Below are 14,383 nucleotides of genomic sequence, written 5' to 3'. Positions count from 1 at the left end.
AATCATTTATGCAAGATAAGTTTCAGTCTTTTTTATAGCATATAAAATTTTTATAGCATATAAATAAAAATAAAACATTATTAATAGCATACAGATTTGATAGAAAAAGCTATTACTTTTTAGAATTGTCATTGCACTTGCTTACAAAACTGTTAATCACAAAGAAATGATCATTCAGTAAAGCTTCTGCATTCAAAATTGCACTCAATTGCTTTTCAGAAATACTCTTTTCCTGTAAAAGATAAATTGTACAATATAATTATATGGAATGCAACTTGTACAACTATATTAGTTAATTGCTATTAAAGAAAGCAATACCTGTGTTATCCAGGAATAAAAAGAAAATAATTGTTTATAAATCTTCTGTATAGTACTTCTAATATTCTGGAAAAATCAAAATTATATCTTACTAGTACTAACATAAAGAACACTGTATCGAGAATATATATCTCCATGCATTATAAAGATAATGTATCAAAATTACAATATTTAAATATTGCTTCTCTTTCAAAAATGTTGTCTTTGGTACAGATACAGTTTCAAAATCTGTGTAACCCAATTTTGACAGATGTTCATGAAGAGCACTACCCTGTAAAATAAATAAAATATTAAGATTTTTGACAAATACTATTATTTCTTGTTATTCTTAGTCTTTATCTTTGTAACTCGTGTTTATAGAATGCAAAGACTGCATTGTATATTTAAATCAATTGAGAAACCATATTGTCAAACTAAAAGGAAGAAATAAATAACACAATATATGCATTAATTTATTTTAAATATATCTTCGATTTTAATCTTACAAAAATAATAGTGCAAAATGTGTCTGTAAATATAACCTCATCATTTTGCTTATAAAGGCAATATGGTTTCTTTAAATACGAATTTTCGTGAAATCATCATACTTGTATCACAACATTTTCGTCTTCCTCATCCATGTTATTTGCTTTCATCATTATTATTTATTATAAATATATCACGTATAATATTCGAGTAATAAGCATGTCACATCGCAAGGTACCTTGCAAAACATGACATGACGTCAAGAAGAAAAAATACAGATTTATTAGTCGTAAAAGTTTTCGATCTCAAATAGAAAAAAAATCATTAAAATTCATAGTATAATTTTTTTATGATTCTATTATTTTTAATCATCAGAGAATTCATTCATGTAACTGCACATGTTTACTACACCCACGCATGCTTCTCCTCCCCCTTTTCCACATCACGCATGCGCGACATCTGATCCGAAGAACACACAACAGCCAGTATAACCAACAAAGAGCTAGAGAGCTCGTGTTCATCTAACGTGTAATTACGCGTAAAATGTTATGTATTATTCCTCAAATGTCATTTACGAAACGTAATCGTGCGAGGAACAGGCGATCGTCGTTTTGCGATTTCTCGTAATTATCAGGTAAAAATCACAAATACACGTATGCATGCACGTACGAATAAGTCGCGTGTAACACGCGTGCAAACGTAGCCATAAGTCGTAAGTTTGACAAGACGCAGTGGCGGAGTAGTTGACGAGTGTCATTCGTTAGCGAAGATAGCGTGGGAGGTTGTAAATATTGGTTTACGAAATATATGTTGTCGACGTGTCGCGGTCATATCTTGTTTCCTTGAAGTATATATATCGATAATTATAACGATTTAACCTAACAACCTAAACAACAAGCTCCGATCGACACGAGATGACATTATCGTAGGTCATGTCATTATTACGATGCTAATGCACGATGACAATCCCGTTTGAACTCGTGTACGGTTAAGTCTGTTGAGCTGTATTCTGTATATTGTATTGTTTATCGAATTTTTTTTTTTTTTAAGTATGTTTCACAGCATATCTTACTCGTGAAATTTTAATAAGTTTATTTTTAACAAACAGTATTTTTAAATTTTTTAATTCTACCTTTTTTATCATTTTAGATATCTGTAAAATGGCAGACGTTAGGCTACTCATCCAGGAAGAAGGTCGTGCAGCCAGGAACTTGGTAGCCTTTAATGTACCTGTTGGTACGAATAATATAGAGAAAATTACAAAGAAGCCGCCCAGTGTGCCAAGACAGATTCAGTCAGGTACAACAAAGCGATCCATGAAACCAGCTACAAGAGTAAGGTCTGCTTCTACAGGTCGTGATAAGAAATCTGGTAAGACAGCCTTTTGTTTGTAGAAAAAAAAAAAATTAACATTTAGAACCTCCGCATAAAAATATTTTAAAAGATATTAATATATTTTAATATAGAATAAAATTCAAACTTTTCCCTTAATTTTAATAGTGTACAATTTTTTCCATTTGCATAGTTTCTTTAAATAAAAATATTTTAAATAACATTAAAAGAGATTGGCAAATTTTTATATAAAACACCTTTAATTATTATATTATTTGCAATTATGCTAAAATGTCTTGTTTCCTGTAAAAGCATAAATTATTCAACTCTTAATAATTTGTATTGTTTGTATAGAATTACAGGCACGATATTGGGCATTTTTATTTGGAAATTTACAAAGAGCAGTTGATGGTATTTATCAAACGTGCGAAGAAGATGAAAATATTTCGGAATGTAAAGAAGTTATTCTAGTGTTAGAAAATTATACCCGAGACTTTCATAACTTGATAGAATGGTTTAAAGTTAAATGGGCTTATGAAAATTCATCACCGCCATTAAGACGAACTCCTTTGGCTTGGGAAGTTAGAAAAACTTCCCCTTGTCGTATATGGAATTCTACAATAATTCCAAAATGTACTAGTCCTTTGCAAAGAGTAAGTCCGACAGAATTTCTTTGCAGGAGCCCAATTGATCAAACCATATGTGAAAATAAAATTGTAACAGACAATAAAGTTAATCATGGAAAGGAGGAATTTGTTCACAAATTATTGAAAGATAATAAAAACAATGTTTGCAAAAATTGTTCCTCTGATATTAAAGAGAAACGCAAAAATGGAATAGATAAGATTGGGAATCAAATGGCAAATAAAGAAAAATCCACATCAACAAAAGCACTTAAAGTATTTGTGAAGCAATCTGTGCAATCAAAAGCCAATAGTTTTGTGGACCGCAAGGCGTTAAATGAAGGTGCAACATGTGATTCTAAAAATAAGATGGATGTTAAAAATGTTTCTAAACAAACAAAGGACACAGTAGCATTAAACAGTAACATTGTAAAGTTAGCAGATTCTAATTTATCTGTAGAAAAACGAGAATCATGTAAAAATGATAAGGATGTTCAAATGATTTCATGTAGTAATTGTGAAATTATGCAAAAAGAAAGTAATGGAGTGAATATTAGAGACAGTAAGACAGATGAGAAAAACTTGGATAGCAAGTTATTGTGTAATAAAACTAACATTGGATTGGCAAAGCATGAAATTAATGCCAAAGTTAAAAAAGATAGTATTAAAAAATGTGAGAACAATCACATTAATACTGAAAGAATAAATACGAAGGCACCCATTGCTCAAAATACTCCAGAAAAAATTAATCAAGTTAATTGTCAAATAAATAAACATTCCCATGATAAATCGAATAATAAGGATATTCGAAACACATTATCTGGCCCTGTAATAAACAATGTAAATAGACCTGCTTACTCAACTGTGTCGCAAACAAAACCTAAAGTACAATCATCAACTTTAAGCGAAACTCCAAAGTTTGTTAGAAGTAAAACTTGTTTAAGCGACAAGAATTTATCTGCTTCAAATAAAACAAGGCCTGGAACGTCTGTTATTGTAAGAGGACGATTTCAAACTCCTGAAAACAAGGTATTTTTCTATTAAGGAATGACTTTTATTTTGAATCTGTAATGTACTGTGTTAGATATAATATATATTTTACATATTCTAACAACAAATTTATTTATTATTTTTTAGTCTAAATTAATTTAATATTTTTTTTTTCAGTTATCTGAACAAAGCACTTTAAGGAAAGATCAAAATAGAGACATGAATGGGTCAGTAGAAGTTTTAACCAAACAAACAGCATCTCCAAAGACAAAAGATGAAAGTGATGGTTGGCAAACAGTTAGGAATCGTTGTAGAAGAGGGAGCACTCATAACTTGAACATGTCTACGCGCTTTCATAAACCAAGTACTGCTCTATCCTTGCCAGCTTTGTCAATAGAAAGTCCGTCAGAGAAGATAAAGAAGACTAGTTACACTCCTGATGGGAACAACAAACAAAGGAAAAAATGCATTGTAGGAAAAACTGGCAAAAACATGAATAATGAAGTTAAAAAAGTAAAGAGAGAATTCATGACATCTACAATTAAGAATAATCTCGAAGATACACTGAAAAAGAATACTTTAAATTTGTGCGACAATTCAACATCAGTGATCGCAGCCATTTTTAAGAACGATGCAGAATTACTCGAGAAACGCATACAACAGTTCATGGCTGCTCAGGCAGAAAGAGAAAGAATTATTTTAGAAGAAGAGAGGAAGACGGAAGAAGCAGATTCTCAAAGATCTCAGCAGCTGTCGGATGAAGAAGCATCTTTGAAACGGCAAATTTTGGAATTAGAATCTGCCGAAATCGATATTGACACGGAAACAGACGAAACAGATGGTGAAATGGTTCTTGAAATGGAAGATGAGCCTACAGCGTCGCTTAGTAGCGGTACTGATGATATTAGTTTAGATTTAGAGGATAGGTACATATAAACTATGCGCATTTATATAATATATCTTATGATATATCATATCTAATCATATTTCACTAATAAAATTGATATTACAGGTACGAAAATATGTTGGAAGGAATGTCTTGGGCGGAACGAGTTGACACTCTTGCACAGTTGCGTGCATTAGTAGCTCGCCATCCGGGGCGTGCTTTAGAATTGCATCAGAAACTTTCGTCTCCGTCGCGGAAAAGATCGCTCCCCGAAACGTTAAGAAGATATCAAGCGAAACAAGATTGCGCGCAACACAAACGTCAAAAACTGCTAATGGAAAAGTCGCAACGATTGCGAGAGTTATTGAACAAAGTGGAAGACGTCAAAAGCGCAAAAAATCAATTGATAGAAAACAAGCGGGTCAGGATGGAAATGAGACTTAAAAAGGCGGAGGAAAATAGAACGCAACATTTGTTAGAAATAGTGAGAAAGGCACATGATGAGGACTCGAAATTGAAAGAAATAGCTTTTATCAATGAACTTGAGGCGCAAAATAAGAGGCATGATTTTATGGCTTTGTGTCAAGAACAGGAAGAAAGATTACAGGTATATATTTTCGGACAAAAAGAGATAACATACAGTTTCAATAACTTTTTGGGGATTTTCTCTGCATATATATATATATATATATATATATATATATATATATATATATAAGACATGTTGTATATAATACAAATATTATATATAACATTAATACATATTGCATTGATCTATATACAAATTATATTAATATAATAGCAGTTTTTTTAATAATTGACTTATGTTATATAGGGGATTCAAGAAGAACGTCAACGTCGACAGGAGGAAAAAGCTGCTAAAGAAGCCGCAGCTGAAGAACGTCGAAGAGCTTTGGAAGCGGAACGGCAGCTAAGAATACAAAAAATGAAACAAGCGCGACGAGAACGCGAGGAAAGAGTTGGTAAAATGCAGCTTGAAAGAGAAAAAGAACGACAGGTAAATCAATTGTCATTAGGCTTGTGCACAATTTTTTTCATCTAACTCTTGAATCTCTTATCTTGATTTTAATTATAGGAATTAGCGAGGGAAAAGGCACGAGATCGTGAAGAACGCTTATCGGCACTTCACGCGGCTCAACTAGCTAATCAGGAAGAGTTGCAGAAAAAAATAGCGCAGAAGCAGCAAGAATCCGCTAGACGACACGTGGAGAATATTGAACATATTCGGCAACGTGCCGTTGAATCTTCAATCTTAAGATCGGAAGAAGTACCACCTACTCTTAAATCCTATCCCGCTCAGAAACAGTGCTCCTTATGTGGCACGATTGTAAGTTTTATATAATGTATCTTTTTTTTCCCTTTAACAAGATGTTACATTTGTATATATTTTATGTCAGATACCTAACGAAGTACATCTTCTGAGCCATTTGAAAGGAAAGACACATCTCGAAGCGGTACGAAATGCGCACGACAATCGTGAACCATCGCGAGACGAACTTCAACGTTTCAATATCGCACAAATACGGGATGTCCCGGTTACTGTGATCAGTAATAACAACGCAAACAGTAGCAAGGCTGCGAGAGAGAAACAGAAAGCGCTAAAGCGCCGATGTAGGAAGATAAAGCAACGCATGAGCTTACGTGGACAAGAATGGGAGGATAAATGTAAAAATGAAAGTAATCAGAATTTATCCGTCGAATCGGCCAATAAAGTCAAATTTCGGCGCAACTTAAAAGAGTTGGATAGATTATATAATAATCATTCCAAATCTGCATGGTCGACTATAGCACTCGCTGCCTTGGAGCGCTGCTTGGGTGAAATTGTTCGAGCTTTCTCTAAATCTGTAAGTTCTATAGAGAAGAGACTTTGGCTTTTGAAAAATTACTCTACATCATTATATTTTATTTATTCTTGTTATTATTGTATTCTGTTTCAGTGTCCATCTGATCAGGATGCTTTCAGATGCTTGAATGGATTTGACACCTTAACAAACTTATTGAACCTAGGCTTAAATACACAAAATACATCATATAATTTACCAAATAAGTAAGTAATAAGTACTAAATGTAAATATTTTCGATTAATGTTACAAGATATTTTCTACTTGTATTTAAAATTTTAGAGCACTTATATCACTATGTCGAGTTTACAAAGCGAGCATCAGTGAAAACGTCGAGAACACGGAAATGATTCTATTAAGCAACAAAATCCTCGTTATATTGGATCTACTTTTACAACGTCTAGAGGTAAGTTTACATTTATTTATCTCTGATAGTGTTAATTCTCCCACGCGATCGCATTGGTAGAAAAATATAAATTATAATATGAATTTACATAAAAAATTTCAAGAATAGTATGGCGATTATTTTTTTATCCAATATCACATAGTTAACAGGTAAATTATGTTTCTATAAACATATATTTAATTTTTCAACTTGTGATTTGTTTGAAAAAAATGTGCATTATGATAGAAAAGAATAAATAGAGGCGATAATATTAATATTAAAAAAATTGAAATTAATTTATTACACGATATCTTTTTGTATATCACATCTGTTTGGATTTATTCTTTATATATTGCACAAATTGTTGAAAATTCTTAAATTGAATTCTCTTCTGTGTTATCATTTTTCTCATTTCTGTTTCCAAATTAAAGTAATTAATAAGAATTCTCTTCAGAATATTTTTCAATATAAAAATTTTTGTCGTTAGAATTTTTTATGCATTATAAAACGCAATTTAGATATACACACGTACACGCAATTATATACATATAATTTTATTTATAAATATATTTATTAATTAATTCATATATTCATTATTTATAAATATATTCATTAAATTATTGATAAAATATTCATTAATTCATTCGATTATACATATATATAATATACATACAATTCGATATATAAAATTTGAATCAACTTTTATCCAATACGTGCTGCCATCTGAAGAGAAATGAACCAACTATTTTCAAATAGAAATCTCATAGTATTTTGGTTCGATGCAATAGTGCGATATCTCTCAAGGTGTTTTACTTGAAACAATCTTTGAAAAAGGTCCTGGCAGAATTGATATTCAGGTAATTTTTCAAGAAAATTCGAGCAAAAAAAGATTGATTTTTATAATTAAATTACAACATTCACACACACACGAGATTTTGATCGGAATTCTGTATTGTATGGTTAAGTCTAAATATTGTTATCGCGGTAACGATCCTCACCTTTTATTTCCCATTAATATCAAAACATTGATGAAACTTTGATTATAAATCTAGATATTATAAATTTCTCAAATTGCTCTCACATTAAGCTTAAAAGTATAATCAAGTAAATATAACAATCTTTATTTTATGTTTAATTTCCCAGGGAAATTTTAATAAAATTGTTACAGTAACCTTAAATCTTGAGATGTGAAATTATTCGAAATTATTATTATAGTTTGCAATCAGATGATAACAGTGGATTTTTTATCATAATTATTTTTCATGTTACTAAAAACAATTTTTTGTAAAAAAAAGTTCTCTTCGAGTTTTTGTTCTTCAAGATCTCCATTTTTTTACTTCTAATTAAAAAAATAGATATTATTCTAAAAACATAAGTCGATATTTTTTTCTAATCCGCATATTTTTTATCTAATCCGGATAACTAATATAAACGAATGTCTAGAAAAATGGCCACTTTTACGTAAAGCGCTTTAATTCTTGAAAGCTGCTTTCATACTGACAATGAGATAAAAAAATCTCTGTTATTTCGGGGCTGAGGCAAGTTATACAATGATATTTATCGAACGCGCATAAACGTATCGTCGTCTAAAGTGAGTTAATGTGATAGATAGGCATGTAGATTACAGCTTATTTTGTCTTTTTTTCCCTTTTTATCTCGTTTTGACATTGTGGCAGAGGAACGACGTTGGTAAAAACGACGTGCCCCTGTCATCCTGTCTATTCTGTCCAACTTGTCAAAATAAGGATTAAGACTCTTCGGGATCCACGATTTTACATCGCGGTTGTCTTTAGACCAGTTTCGAGAGTCGTGTGGTAGACACGTATCGCTTATCCATGTAAAAGACGGAGTAAATAAAGAACGAGATATACTAATTTCGGAGTCGAAGGCTTGAAATAAAAGGAAAGATATAAATGTAAATCCTTCTGCAATAATAATATTCAAACAATATATTAGTGTTTATATCTATATTAGTGATGAACATATTCATATTGTGTGTTACAGACAATTGCAATAATGTTGTTTGCATTGTTTCAATAAATTAATTGACAGATTAGATAATATTTATTTTTTAATATGAAGGAGATGTCTTACATTTATGATATTATTTTTTGAATGTTAACATTTTTCATCACAATTTAAGAGAATTTTACTTTTGGAATAATTTTTAAATTAAAAAGAAATATACGTTGCTCTTTTCGATATTTTCTGTTTATTTTATTTATTATTTTTATTGGATTCGCGGTTCAATTAGTTACAAATATTTCATCAAATGACCTTTTTGGTGCGCGGTTAGCGAAATAAAAGATTCGATTTAATTCGATTTATACGCGTTGTCATTTTATGGTATCGAACAAATAACGAATGCTTTGTGCAATTAAAAAAACAACAAATATGATTAATGCGACTGAATTTTTACATTTCTGGTTATGCATTTTGAACAAATAATTTTGTTGTATATATGTAACAAAATATGTAATAAAATATATAACAAAATGAATATATATATTCATATACAAGTAAATGCTCATTGAACAAGTGCATATGATATCTTTATTCTATAATATACAAGGTAACACGAGAACAAATAGAACTTATTAATGCACAAAGGGACTTTTTACGTCCGATATTTCACGCACGTCTCCTCGAAATCGTCGAAATGAAACGAGATTCGATCTTTTTCGATGTACCAATTCATCGGCGTGATTTCACCATCGATTCTTCACGCTCCATAGATACGGCACTGGCGCCACCTCCTTCCTGCTCCCCCCCTTCCAAGGATCCCTCTCCGCAAATGCATTAGCGGCGAGAGAGCTTTTAGTGACGTCACCCACATACAGATACGCGTGCACGCACGAACGTCACGCGCGCGGATGGAGCAGAGTTATACGGTGAAAGGAAAGTCCGTCCGCGAAGAGAAAAAGAAAAAATGAAAGAGAGAGAAAGAGAGAGAGAGAATATACGCACGGGGTACTCCTGCTTCCACTTCCATCAAGCCCCGGTTTCGAGGACCCGGCCTAATCTTTTGTCTCGTCTCCTCTCCTCTTCTCTCCTCTCCTCTCCTCCCATCGGCGCTTTTTCAACGACCTCTTCGCACGTTTCAGAATCCGAAATGCGCGCTGCAATTTTCCCGAGCTACCGCCCTTCGTCTTCCTTCGATACGATCGCGGTGGCGAACGCGAGCGAGATTTTACATAGAAGAGCTCCCGACATTTTATTTTTGCGGGCTCTAGTCGAAAACTTAAAACGTAAAATATCAACGATATTTATTAGAGACTGCAGTTTTTCGTCAAATTTTTTCACGGTTTTGATAACATCGCTTCAAATTTTTTCGTGAGCAAATCGGCTTGTAGGGTAAAAAATTGAGATTTGAAAAATTAAAGTATATCATATCTATTGAAAATTATAGGCAAGAATCCTGATGAAAAAGTTTGAAATAATAATAAAGCATATTTGTAAATTTGTGATACGCATAAAATAATATAATATTATTTAGAAATAGATATTTTGCTATTGTCGAACTTCAAAAGCTCTCGAAAGACAAATTGATTTGGTGTAAATGCGTAAACTATGGGCTTCTGATAAGTAAATTAATTAAGCGAAACAAGTTAGCAACTCTATAAGTGAAAAGTAGCGTTTAATTGTACAAGAATTGATATATCGATTGAAAAGACTTGTGGAATTATAAGAATTTAGCTAAAAATAAGATACTTTTTTTTTAATATCGTCTAAATAAAAATTTCACACGATATTAAAAATTTCTATTTATTCTAAATTCTTATAACTCTTTATTGATTTTGTTATCTTTTTCTACGATAGATGAAACTTAAATGCTTGAATCCTATACGTTTTGATAGAGAAAAATTTGCTTACAATAGTTGAAAAAAAATAGGAAAAAGAAATATTTTTTTTTCAGACTATTTATATTTATTATATTTAGTATTTATATTTTTGTTTTTGTATATTTATATTTATATTTATATGTTTAGGAAAAATCGAGTACGAATATGTATATTTTAACTTCAATTTATTCTTTGATCGCATAACGATATTTAATATTGATATTTAATATTGATATTTTATTCGTACATGAAAACAATTAGGAAAAACAAGATTCTGTGATATCTGTACCTCGATTTCGGAGGAATCATTATTCTTTCATTATTCGTTTTTATTCCATTCAAACTAATACAATAATATAGTCAAGAGACATATGTTTGTGTGTGCATTACACGTCCGTCTTATAGTAACTACCAAATTTCGTACAGTTTAAGCGGACATTGGACGCGAATTCACTTGTTTTATATGGGCATTTTGCCTTTATTGCTGTTCGTATACGCTCACATAGCTCCGTTTATCGTTAAAGCGTCTGGTATTATTATTGGTCAGGTTCGCCTCCATATGTGATACGGGGATCCTCGAGAAAATGGAAACAAGGGAATCACCTCGTTACTAAATGGACCAGAAAAAGATGTCGCGTCGTAAAAAGAGCCGCGGAGATAAAGATTCTCGTCAGAATAAAAAAAATTTTGCGATAACCGGGATTAGACGCGCAAAATTCTCGTCTTTATCTTTATAACTGCCGTGTCTCTCTCCCGATATACGAGCGTTTTAATACCCCTTAAATACAATCTATGAGACCGAGTTCGACGAAAGTAATCAGGCGTGCATTCAATTAAAAAATAGAAAAGATGATCTCCGTAACGTCTGTTATTTTAATGATATTTCGCAGCGCTATTTTATTTCTTTCCTAATGAATCGTAATCGTGGACAAAGAAATGTGATTTTAATCGAATTAAAAAATTTAAGAAAATCGAGATGCACTATTTTAATTCACCCTCTATCTGGCTGATCGGGAAAATTTGTATAGTTTGGACCATTAGAGACAAAGAAACGAATTACTCGAAGGGGGTTCGTCGATTTCCCCCTCCTCCCCTCCTCGCGGATGTTTCCCAATCACTGGTCCGTCGACCAAACAAATTTACAATTCCACGTAAATTGCTAGAAATCATTCGAAGAATAAATCCTAAGGCCATCCCTCTCTCGCTCGAGGATTTATACACGTGATTCATATGCGTGACTGCATTCCAGTTGATAGGCGGAGAAGAACGGTTTCGATGATTACAAATTGTATTTGCTGACCATAAAAAAAGGGAGTTGTCAAATGAATTAAAGTCCGAGTAACGTATAGATTGAAAAATAAAGGAGATGTAACGATCCATAATAGACAATATTATTATGTCTTTTGTTTAATATAAACATATACGCGTAAAAAATGCACATGCATGGTACAACCCATCTGTCATTCTTTATTTTTTAAATTGTGCATATTTTTAAAACATTTAGAGCTTAAATATTTTCGTCGGAAAAATTTACATTATAATAAATATAATATGAATATAATTGTGTATTTTTTAAATAGAGAATATATAAAATAATTTTATTTTATCTTTTATTGTCGACAAAATAAATATATAATAAAATAAATATATAAATATATGCTTTTAATTGAATTTTGCTTTTATCAATCCCGCAAAATTTCGGATAAAATTTACAAGCTGCATGTACTTTATAAATTAATCATAAAGTCGTAGAGTCCAAATTAAACAAAAATTATCGATGTCCCGTAGGTTTCTCGAGTTGTCGAATCCTCTAAGATCGTCTCGTCGACTCTTCAGTGTTTGGAAAAAACTGGATTAACATAAAAGCATCTCCTGTTTACGATCCCATGTACTCGATATATGCGTTCCTCGAAATTTCAACGTCTTGTTGGCGTCTTGTTTTCGTTCGTTCCGTATCAGAGAGAATGTCGTGGCAGTCCTTTTTTTTTCTCCTCGATACGGATGGGATTGAATTTGTCAAGATAGTGGTCAAACCACTTTTTAATGTTTCGTTGGAGATTATTTCGCTACCTCTCTTATGAGCAGGCCGGTTCGTAACATTATCTCTTCTATCCAAGATGTTCGTCCGACGCAACAATAGTTCTTAAAAGATTATGCGCCCTGGAATGCTCAGTGAATGCGCCACGATATCTCTTCAAAAACTAACAATAAATTTTTTATAAAATAGATGTACGGACATACATCATATATTTTCCAAGTGACTCAAACACTTGTCATTTGCTATGTAAAAAAGATATTCCTTCTAAGAGAGAATATAAATTTTATAACGTGTAATATTAATATTTTGCGATATTATATAATATACAAAAAATACGCTGATTGTTTAAATTTTTACGACATCTGATTCGAATTCAGAAATCAATGATTGCAGAATGTCGCTGAATTTTCGCGTTCGTTTATTAAAATTTAAGCTAATTTTCGTTGCGATGCATCCAAACGAGTGGATCATAGCGGCCAGAAGCTAAATAAAAATGAACAAACGTGTAATATATACGACTTTTCGATAGGATTCCTCGAACGACTTATCGAAGTCGAGGCTAAACCGTTTAGGACCCATATTCCTGTCTCCCGGATTCTTATCGGGACCCTTTGTGACTCGTTATCACTAATTTAGCGTTCTAAATGCGCCTACGTATGCATGTGTTGTCCACTCGCAGCCTAACGGGTCTGTAACAATGACTCAACGGATCAAGAATCTGGCATATGTATGTGTATCTAGCGTTTAGTTGACCGACCAGAATCGGACGTTAAGTAATCAGCCGAACGCGAGCGATACGTCTCTTATAAAAGCGAAAACATACCTGAAATTTCTTTAATTATCCAAAAAAAAGGTGAAAAATTTAATTAATTTTTTATTTTTTTAATTCTCTCTTAAAGGCTTTTTAATTTCTCAACAAATATTTTTTTGCGACGTACACAACACGCACACATTTTCGATTTAATGATTTTAATATGACTAGCTTTGACTCTCTTTGTCTATCCCTTTCGTATCTATTACATCGAGAAGGGGAAGATTTTATTTCATCGGAAAAAACAATCTTTCTCCTCTTCTTTTCTTGCATTTCGATATACCTATTGTCACTTTTAATTACAACGTGTAATTGTACACTAAAATCTAATGGATTTCATTTCTCACATTTCTCGCTTCATTCTTAGCCGCCGTAATTTTTTCACGCTATTAAGTGGACAAAAAAATCGAGTCGACACACATTTCTCCGATCGCAAATGTATTCTTCTCCTCTATCTCTCTCAACTAAACATTAATAATTCTGACGTGTTTATTTCAAAGAGAATTGCAATTATACATCTTTCGCAAATGTGACGCTTTTTCCTACATTTTGAGAGGGGAGAGGGAATACTTTGTAAAAATATCTATTACATCTTTTGCTTTAACTATTACGTTTCTTCTCCTTATAGACTCTGACTAGTCTCGACGACCACGCTCAGATCCAGGATGTGTCCGCCAATTCAACCGGAAATGGAATGGTAGCCGCCAGCGCGACGCAGTTACTGTGCAGCCTGATCCCCGAAGAGCTCTTTGAGAAAACGGTCTTGCAGACTCGCGTTCAAGATATTGCCGGGTAAGTCCTTCAAACGTTCAATTTATGAGCGCAGTCTCG

The 14,383-nt window shown here is 32.4% G+C and overlaps 2 protein-coding genes across 7 annotated transcripts in view; one reads left to right on the top strand and one right to left on the bottom strand.

Annotated features, from left to right (window-relative positions):
• Positions 1–14,383, bottom strand: part of LOC145962339 (uncharacterized) — a 120,694-nt gene that overhangs the window by 2,047 nt on the left and 104,264 nt on the right. The window contains exons 1-4 of one of the 2 annotated variants that reach the window (XM_083083368.1): positions 906–1,484; positions 485–589; positions 319–384; positions 117–232 (exon numbers count right to left, since the gene is read on the bottom strand). In XM_083083368.1, the coding sequence (XP_082939494.1) occupies positions 117–232; positions 319–384; positions 485–589; positions 906–956 (338 nt within the window). In that variant the 5' untranslated portion in view covers positions 957–1,484. Of the gene's footprint in view, positions 1–116; positions 233–318; positions 385–484; positions 590–905; positions 1,485–14,383 lie in introns of those variants that run through there. The other variant, XM_083083367.1, reaches the window with a different exon arrangement.
• Positions 1,254–14,383, top strand: part of Ssp3 (short spindle 3) — a 72,386-nt gene continuing 59,256 nt past the window's right edge. For 3 of the 5 annotated variants that reach the window (XM_083083366.1, XM_083083364.1, XM_083083361.1), the window contains exons 1-11: positions 1,254–1,417; positions 1,933–2,154; positions 2,470–3,767; positions 3,906–4,654; positions 4,741–5,221; positions 5,450–5,632; positions 5,711–5,962; positions 6,033–6,479; positions 6,573–6,682; positions 6,759–6,882; positions 14,181–14,344. In XM_083083366.1, coding sequence (XP_082939492.1) covers positions 1,944–2,154; positions 2,470–3,767; positions 3,906–4,654; positions 4,741–5,221; positions 5,450–5,632; positions 5,711–5,962; positions 6,033–6,479; positions 6,573–6,682; positions 6,759–6,882; positions 14,181–14,344 — 4,019 coding nt within the window. In that variant the 5' untranslated portion in view covers positions 1,254–1,417; positions 1,933–1,943. Of the gene's footprint in view, positions 1,418–1,499; positions 1,766–1,932; positions 2,155–2,469; positions 3,768–3,905; positions 4,655–4,740; positions 5,222–5,449; positions 5,633–5,710; positions 5,963–6,032; positions 6,480–6,572; positions 6,683–6,758; positions 6,883–14,180; positions 14,345–14,383 lie in introns of those variants that run through there. The other 2 variants (XM_083083363.1, XM_083083362.1) reach the window with 2 other exon arrangements.

This window comes from Camponotus vicinus, unplaced genomic scaffold, assembly GCF_025532165.1.
Source record: "Camponotus vicinus isolate PSW18456_S1 unplaced genomic scaffold, iyCamVici1.0 SCAF_11, whole genome shotgun sequence".
Lineage (NCBI taxonomy): Eukaryota > Metazoa > Arthropoda > Insecta > Hymenoptera > Formicidae > Camponotus > Camponotus vicinus.
This window is presented reverse-complemented; position numbering and strand designations above follow the sequence as displayed.